Source organism: Eptatretus burgeri, chromosome 6, assembly GCF_056783735.1.
Source record: "Eptatretus burgeri isolate ZD-2024b chromosome 6, Ebu_testis_v1, whole genome shotgun sequence".
Taxonomy (NCBI): domain Eukaryota; kingdom Metazoa; phylum Chordata; class Myxini; order Myxiniformes; family Myxinidae; genus Eptatretus; species Eptatretus burgeri.
The window spans coordinates 62,752,700-62,762,186 of NC_140966.1; the positions used below are offsets into that span (position 1 = coordinate 62,752,700).

Below are 9,487 nucleotides of genomic sequence, written 5' to 3' on the forward strand. Positions count from 1 at the left end.
CAACCCACCTGGTGTTACGCAATGGCACCACAGGTGCTCAAACTCAGGACCCTAAGATCTTAAGCCAGCCACATTCACCCTTATGCCAACACCAGGCTCGCTGGTGGGAAAGTTTATCTAAAATTTGGGCTTGCTTTTATAACATTCAAATCACAAGTTGTCCATATATTTTCTCAGGGTCAAACAAATTGGTTTTATCCCCTTCCGTGGAACAACCAAACACTTCTTTTTGGAACATGATTTGTGCATGTTTTTCTTTTTTTTCACCTTCTATGATCGATAGGCTTTTTACGCAAATCTCGGTATCAAGCAGGTTGCTCAAAAGCCACAATGGGGAAACTGTGTAGCAGCAACCTTCGTCATTCCTGAATGACGCCACTTGATCAGGTTCGGTGTTCATTGTGGGCAGCGATGGGATTATTTTTTTTTTTATGCGTGTAGTCAGGCGTTGTGATAAAAAGATAACTTTTTAAGTACACTGTTCAATAAATCGTTACCTAATGGAAGTTTCGGAAAGCCGATCTTTTAATAATATTTTCTGTATTCTTAAAAAAAAAAAAATCATCATTATTGTTGAGTTAATTTTACCTTTAAACAAAAGTCAGCTGACCCATTATTTAATCCGATATGCAAATTTTACTGCTGCGTACATCCATACGTAATACAGCAATGGAAACACTCCCTCTGCTTTGACTAATTTGCTTGAATGGTGGCAGAGTTTGCAATGAACAATTCCTCCTTATCGCTGGTGGTTGGTAAAGACCCCGGAATGTCGATAGTCGAAGATTAGGCAAGTTATCATGGGCACCTTGAACAAACTGTAAACTACTACCCCCACCACCTCCAGGCCAAAACCTTCCCCGGCTGACCCCTCGAGAAGGTGGGACTAATTGTGGTCCTCACAGAAGTCATCGAGAGATTGATGGTTTGTGGATGGTGAAGACCCCTATAATGTCCTTAGTCCAAGTGTACGCAAGTTATCGCTGGCTTCCTGAACAAATTACATCTTCCCATCTTAAACTAGAGGGGGAGCACTCGGTGGAGTGCAAAACCTCCGCCGCCAATACTGCTGGGTCACTTAAGTGAACCTGATATCCTATTCATTGTAGGTCAAAACGGATCAGACTCTACTGAACCACGATTGAATAAACTAAACTAGATCGACGCGTATGTAGAAATGCCAAAAAAAAAAATCGAATTTTTTTGAAAAAAAAAGGTGCAAAATTATTTTTTTCTCTAACAATTTATTTTGGGGGGGGTTGGAAATCACTTAAACCATGTAGAAATGCAAAAAAAATAATTCAAATATTTTTCAAATAAGATTGAAATTTTTTTGAAAAAGTTGCAAAATTTTCTTTTTTTTTTTCTCTAACACATTTATTTATTTTTGGTTGGAAATCACTTAAAACATGTAGAAATGCAAAAACAAAAATTCAAATATTTTTTCAAAATGGCCGCTATAGCGGCCATATTGGACTTTGGACCAAATCCAAAATTTAATGGCATGATCCTTGTACCATACCTAATCACCCCCACCAAGTTTCGTCGAAATCCGTCCAGGAGATTTTCCGTAATACTGTTCACAAACAAACAGACAGGGGTGAAAACAGTAACCTCCGTCCATCTTTGATGGCGGAGGTTAACAAGTCCAGTCGAATGTCATGCCTGTCCAGCAAGTCCATGAAAGACTTTGGTCAAATAGCATAGGCCACGTGAGCCCCAGAGCTCAACTTGATAGGACATGGATAACGAAGAAGAAAAATAAGAGGTTGTAATTGCAAAGGTGATCAGTGCATACCGTGGCCTGACATTGAATGTCAATTAAATGTTTTACAACTGGAACGGCACTCGGTCGATCACGTACTCCTGCCAGGCTGAACAGTTTACGTTTTGTATCCCACCGATCGGCCGGACCTGCATCCGGACCTCAAACAAAATCAAATCAGCTTGTTATTGTACCGAGCCGACTCGTTCACCAAGTTTTGTCCCAATCCATCTATCACTTTTTGGGATATCCTGCTCACAGACAAACAGACAGACAAACAGGGGTGAAGACACGACCTCCATCCACCTTCATTGGCAGAGGTAATAACTTTGTTTTAAATGAGTAATTACCGTTTTTATGTTTTTTTTTTCCTCCGCGAGACCACGGACTGTACTCATCAACTCTCATCAATCTCATCGACTGATAGTGAAACATGCTTGGCCTCAGTGAATCGATTTTAATTCATTAAATTTTGCTGTGTGTTCGGTTTTCACTCAGAAAGTTTGAAAGTTGCTTGTTAAATAGTGGGTCACTTTTTAAAAAAAAAATCATAATATCACACATTGTGCATCAGTGTACGATCACCCGAGGATCAAAGGGCATTCTCAAAGTTTCATAAACCGCAATCCTGTTCATTTCCCTGAACGTGTTGATGAAGGGAACTCATTTGGTAAGAATGCTTATCGTGTCATCTTGCACACGCATTGATTGCGATTATCGTGGGATTGCCAGATTTCAGCTGAAAGTGACTGAGGTATCCATCGGAAAGTCGCACAACTTTCTGTTTAGATACGTAGCTAACAGAGCGAACATCTAATGTACTACTACTACTACTACTACTACTACTACTACTACTACTACTACTACTACTACTACTACTACTACTACTACTACTACTACTATTTCTTTAATAGGCTCAACTATTCTCACTTTCTTGGGTCGGCTGGGGAATGTTTTTGACCCGTCTTTCACGAACCTATTGCCGAGGCCTGACAATCTGCTGAAGGCGGCAGGAATTTGTAACGTGGCCAGTGTGCGGGTCAAAACTCGGCTACTCGTGGCGTGTGCTAGCGCCAGCTTGTCCTATCAGCTGGGAGACGCACATCAACATCACTGTGACCACTCCTTGGCTTTTTTTCACAAGATCTTGGCTATTCGTTGTTCACCTTGGCGTCTTGATTTTCTATAGGTTTTCTTGGCGTGTAGGTTTTCCATTATCATCGCTTTTCCGAAACCTTGTGAATTCTTGGCTTTTTTCATTGGCTCACCTTGGCATTTATGAAAATGAGGAGTGGTCACACTGTTCAACATTCATTAACTAATGCGAGCAATGGGGATACCGACCTGATAACGTGCCATTAATGCTCGCACACAGAACACCAAGTTTAACGTCCTTCTGATGGGACAGCACACGCATTCATAGATTGCCTTACCTGCAAAACAACAAGATAGGCAGCCTGTAACGGGGTCGAGATTCAAACCCCGGTTAAAGCGCTCAAATGTGAGTGCCCGTATATCTAGGTTATCGTGATCGCCCAAGCGAATGGAGCGAAGAAGCCAAAGCAAAACAAGAGGCTTTTTCATCGAAGTTTTATATTGAATGTTGATGGTTAAATTGTCATCTTATCTTTCATCCGATAAATCGATCCTTTTTAAATCCCAATTATGTTTTTTTAATTTATTTTTTAAGGAAGAGTAGAAGTAAAACGTTTTGAAGAACCGTTGCAACCGTCAAAATGTAGTTAATCCTCATTTGAAATACTCGGCACACTTTCACTCGGTGCTTTTAAAGTTTGGTTTGCGTTTCCTTTTTATTCATACCCATTTTCAGGCAACAGTCATGTTAAGATTACGTGTAAGTTAAATCTTTAAGTGTTGGGTGCATTTTTGGTTGCCTCATTTTAAGAAGTTGTGATAGCAATAGTCAGGAGTTCAGCGCAGAGCAAACTGGTTTTTGCTTCCTGGTTTTGAGCTCCTGACATTCAGGTGAGATTAAGTAATGTGATGATGCACAAGAGAATTGGATCAAAAATCCTTTTGAAAATGTTTTTTTTTTTTAAATATGGAACCAATTTCGGAAGTAGATTCAGGAAAGTTTTCGGAGCGATCAAGGAGCAACAGGACCCTTAGACGGCGAATCCAAGAGGAAGTTGGGTTGAAACAAGATGGGGGTACTTCAGGCTGAAGATTTATCAACACAGACGTGGAACCGTCGATCTGAAAGGAAGGCCGGTAACGGGTGGGATGCGACAGGTTCTGCAAAGTGGAGATTATTGAATCATAGGCAAATGTGCAGTTGAGCTGTCGTGGTTTGGTGGGTTGTGATAGACTTGATTGAAGAAGTAATTCATAAGGGGTAGAAAAGCGAAGGGCAGGACTTGTGTTGTCTGTCCAAGCACTTGACTTGAACTGTAAATTGAAGAAATTACAATTTCCTTTTTTCTTTAGTGATTTTTTCCTCGTGAAGTGATTGCAACTGAATGTGATACGTGATTGCAACCCCGACCAGGCGCAAGGTTCAACGTGTTACCGGAACGATTGGCTGAGCAGTGTTATCAGTCTGACAATCCTTGATTTTTCTTTTTGAATGTTCAATCAAAGGGATGTGGCATGATGGATGGAATAAGCAGGACATTGACCGCCATGGGAAGCAAGGAGACGCTGACGTTTAAGGCATTGATCCTTCTTCCGACACAAGAGACCTCCAAATCAAACCTTCATGATCAAAACTAGTTCTTCAATCGAAAGACATGTAGCATTTGTTTTAGCCAAGGTTTTCCAGAAGAGATTTAAACACAATTGTGCAAAGAGATTTGGTTCTACGCTTCACTGCATATTGTCTCATGAAGTGAGTTTTAGTTTTGTGCTTTGAAGTTAAAACACTTGTCCTCTTTTTTTTTTTAACTTTCTGCTCATTCATTCCCCTGCTTGTTGTGTCCACATGTGACACCACTGCTCCATTGCCAGAACATTGCCTGAATTTTCATCCCCTATCGCCTTGCTCTTCCATGAGCCAAGATATTGCATGTAAAGGTAATAAAAAAAATTAACTCTAATAATTGGTTAGCCATGGAAGAAAAACAAACACTTATTCCACCTTCTCTTCCTCTTCCATTGCTTCCACCACCCTTCCTCCTTCTCTGACCTCTTCTCTTCCTTCCTTTAATAACCACCCATTCATTAATGCTCCAAGTGTTTTTCGCTGAGGATTTCCCTCTGACCTTGCTGTCATGGATTCAAAAAGAACTCCTGTCAAATGAACAACCAACACCGTGTTTTTTAGGGCCCCACCATGGCTTTCTGCCAGTAGCCTTCCTCGGACACTCATTACCAGACCTGTAAGGTCATAAGAACAGAGAGGTGTTAATTTGTAATTGTTTGGATCAATCGCATTACATCTCACATTTTTGCTCAGCATTCACCAATAATTTATCTTGCTCATCGACCTCTGGAAAGCAGAGCCCAGATCCTTGTTTGAATCCCAGTTAATCACTGGTTCGACATACCTTCAGGCTGATGTGGTGTGACCTTTCCTCATTTCATTATACACTCGTGGTTTTCATCTGGCTTACTCACCTTTGTGCACTTCGTGCGAAAATGAAATGGTACAACGAAACCTCAAGCAGCCATGACATAAGCCCTGGCATATTTTAAATCTTTTCTCCAACATGACTCATTCTCTCACTGTGCTTGTTGCAGGGAAGGCTTCCAGTGCGGTGGATGGCAATCGAATCGCTCAACTACAGCGTCTATACCACCAAGAGTGACGTGTGAGTTTTCACTTCTTCTCCACCTAAGGTCACCGAGGTTTCATTTTTTCAAATGCACGATAATATGGCGCAGACTTTTCTGGTGCTCTCACTGCCTCATTAGCATTTGGAACTGCAAACGCGTAAATTGAGCGAGGAATTGCAAAGGGACTTTATCTGGCCTAGCAAAAAGGAAAGTAAAGCTGTGCTGATGAAAAGTTGATAGCCATTCTGGAGCCATCTATTTATTATGCAAGCACACAACTGCTCTGCCTACTTTGTTTGTCCCCAATTAATCTCATCTCGTGGGTTCGGCACAGGGACCCTTTTGGCCCAGGTCGATTACGAACGGGTTGGCCAGGCACAACGTTTGACTCGAGGTGATTTGGGAAAGAGTTTGTCATTTGTCCAGGGTGATGGAGCTAACTAGCCTACTCTTTGCAAAAGACACAATGGGATCTTTAGTATCCACCAGCTGATGCTCGTACATAGGACACCTGGCGCAACGCTCATCCGAGGGATAGAGCACTTTGTGATGCATCACCCTGCATGCGAAATACCAGAGTGACAGTTTATCATGAAGTTGAGAATCAACACTAAACCAGTAAGCTGACATTATGATCCAGTAACCTCTGTATGATAATGTAAGCTTATTATTATTATTATTATTATTTACAGTATGTACAAAGGGGATTAATTTATGTAATGGAGAAATGGGAGGATGATGGGAGAGAGAAAGGATTGTGGGGAAAGGAAAATAAATCTGGGGAGAGACAGCAATAAAGGAAATACAGCGATTGAGGGGGGGGGGGGGTAAATCAAAAATTCTGCCATATTTGCAAATGTAAAAAATCAATGGCCCCTTAATAAAACTGATATTTGGTTCAGAAGGAATAAAACACTGAGGCATTGATTATTATCAGTGCGATAGCTGTTGTGTCATCTCCTGAATTCACTGTCATGAGGCGAGGAGAGAGAGAGAGAGAGGTCTGCTCTTATTGGTCTTCTATCGGTGTCTTTGGCTTATGACAGAGCATTATACATCAACGCGTGAAGGAAGAGGATGTCAAAACGTAGGCTTTGAACCGGGCACACGTCCATATCGCAACACCCATTAGGCCACTTTGTTTTGCTGCTGTCTCCATTAACAAAAGTCATGATGAGTTATTATGACGCATGCCTTAACTATCATTCATTGTTGACGAAGGCTCATTTGTATGGCCTTAACTCTGAGAGCGGAAGTTTAAACCGCTTTGTGATTTATTTAAATTTCAATGACTCGAGATGCAGCTAACATTGGATTCCCAGCTCAAAGGATTCCCAAATTCATTTTGACAATCTGTGTCCGGGCTTCTGGTCCTGTTTGTGCTAATTGCATGACCGATTGTTGTAAAAGCTGCAGTTTCTTCGAAATAGTTTTATCAGGACCTCTGCATGCGCCCTATTGAGGCCTTTTATCGAAGGTCAGAAACAGTATTATTGATCGTTTACAAAGCGTTTGATATCAATCGCCATTGAGTACACCGACATCCAAGCCCGCGAGCTGCAGTTGCCTTGTCTTGGTCTCTGCGGCATAATTTTCGATGCTATCACATCCAGTGGCCACAACCTCAGCCACGCCCACGCACATCCCACCCCCACGTGGAGCCGATGGCCGGAGGCTCTCAGCGGCCGGGATGCTCTATCGACGCCACGCAGCACACGGAACCGTTTTTATTTGTCCCTTTATCGCGGCAACCACAGGCATTGTGAGGCGACTGGATGAAGTTGTAAACAAACAACACCCACTTGTTTCCTCAGCAATTTTTTTTTTGTTTTGTTTTGTTTTTTGCCTTCGTGTTTTCTCAGAGTTTTCTTTTCTTAGTTTTGGGGTGATTGGCACGTGGGTGGAGTGGTCAAACAAGATGTTTGGAGCTCAAGCCCTCAATGAGTTTAAAAGTTGCTTGTGGTCGGCAAAAGGACGAGACCTCTGTGATGGGCAGAGCAGTGAATGCTGCCGTCCCCGCATACCAGAAATCAGTCGGAGAAACGATGACATATTAAAAATCCGAGTTCTCTCGGCCTTTTGTGTTCCTTCACTTGTGGAAGAGATTTCCAATGAAACCACATCTTTTGCCTCCACTCTTACATCACTTCCTTAAAGGTGATTGTGCATGACACATGGTGATTAACTTTTGACAACAGGCTTTATAAACAGGGCACTCATCCATTGTGTCCTTCCTTCTTCCCCATTGGCTCATGGTCCTGAGTAAAGAGACATCTGATTGGTGGATGAGAAGGTGCATTGGAAGCCACTTTTTCTAGCAATGACATAATGTAGAAGTTTCATTTCAGTTCTTCCTTTTTACTGTTTCACCACCGCCAGCTTTCAATTGCAACATATTTGGGTTGGGTTGTTTGCTTTAATTTTTCTGCATTCCAGGAAATGAGTGCTGAAAAGTTTCATCTGCTCTCTCTTTCTCTCTTCCCCTCACATTCTGAATGTGACATTGTGAAACTACTGGTACTTTCACTTCTTTTAGCTGTTTTGAGTAAGTTTTGGGAAGCAGGATAACTGGATTGAATGTAGTACTCATATTTGGATTGTGCTTTACGATAATTAATTCATCACCAACTCCAGTCTGACTCCAAAACTGCTGGTCAAGTGCCAGCTAGTAGATTGTAGTAAGGAGGAAAGTCAAATCCGACATTATGGTGTACGTTAATTGAGCTGTCCCCCGTCGTTGTTTGGAGGAGAGCATCCTGCAAGGAAACCTACAATCGTTTGGAGGAGAGCATCAATTGTATATTCCACAATAGGACATCACAAACCTTGTGCTGTGGCCCTATATACCATGCCTGCAGTACAATATCCAAGTACCGAGGGGGTGTGGATCCATTCATCAAGTGGCTAAACGAACAATTACTTTCGTTCATCGGGTTTCCTCGTGTATAATAATTTGTAACTGTCTCAATGAGGAGTTGAAATTGCAAACTGGAACATTGAAGGGATTCTGGGATATGTAATCTCTGCAAAATTGTTGTTCCTGTTTTCTGTGCAATTGTATCCCGCAGTTTTGTTGGTTGGAGTACTATTAAGGTCTCGTAATGTGCGATGTGTCTACATGCCGTGTAAATATGTACCGCAACTGCACGAACCCCAACTGCCGAACTGAAATATTACCGTAAGGTATATTTTTGTACATTGATGTATGGAGTTCCTGGAGGAGCTTTTACACATACCAGATCCAAGACAAAGACATTAGTCGACATCAGTGTACATTTTAGGTGAATTACAAGGACTTTGGGTCAACAAATATGGACATACACATGTGGGATTTGAACCGGGTTCCCATAATAAGTCATGGGTTCAGTTTTGGGACACTAAGTTTGGGAACACAAACAGATCAACCTGTTACCGCTTTTTGGGAAGTAGCTTTAACCCTGGACAAAATGTTAACTGTATTTTTATTCATTCAGTCATTTGGCTTACAGCACTTGAAGGCTTGTGTGTAAACCACAGAATGGTTGCCGAAAGCATCAAATAATTCCACCACCTAGGGCAGAGCAATCTTCTTTTGAAACATATATGAAGAAAGAGAACTAATATTTGCTTTCAAACATTCGTAAAACACGACTCGGCCATGCTACTTGATTGTGCTTATCAGGACTGCCACGTCACGGCTACAAAGAACCTTTGTGGCATTGTGTTTTTATGATTCGTGCAAGTGGAAAAGTTTATCACTCTCATGGTGATTCAACCCTCATTTCTCAGGACACCAAAAGTTCTAAGAAAGCTCGAATCAGTTTGGCAATCATGGTTGCATACGGATATTCACTCAGATGGTGTGTTGGACACCGAAAAGAAGAATATGCAAAGTCATCATGAACAAGTCGACAAAGCATTTGCATTGAATCGGGAATATTAATGGGAAATAAATCGTGATCTGTAGAATGTGATCAGTGAAGGAGAGCTTTAAGACAAACTTCCGAT

General features: G+C 41.6%; 1 protein-coding gene across 3 annotated transcripts in view; it reads left to right on the top strand.

Annotated features, from left to right (window-relative positions):
- LOC147024930 (tyrosine-protein kinase receptor Tie-1-like) overlaps positions 1–9,487 on the top strand; it is a 161,641-nt gene that overhangs the window by 80,208 nt on the left and 71,946 nt on the right. For all 3 annotated transcript variants that reach the window (XM_085885348.1, XM_085885350.1, XM_085885349.1), the window contains exon 22: positions 5,465–5,535. In XM_085885348.1, the coding sequence (XP_085741474.1) occupies positions 5,465–5,535 (71 nt within the window). The remainder of the gene's footprint in view (positions 1–5,464; positions 5,536–9,487) is intronic.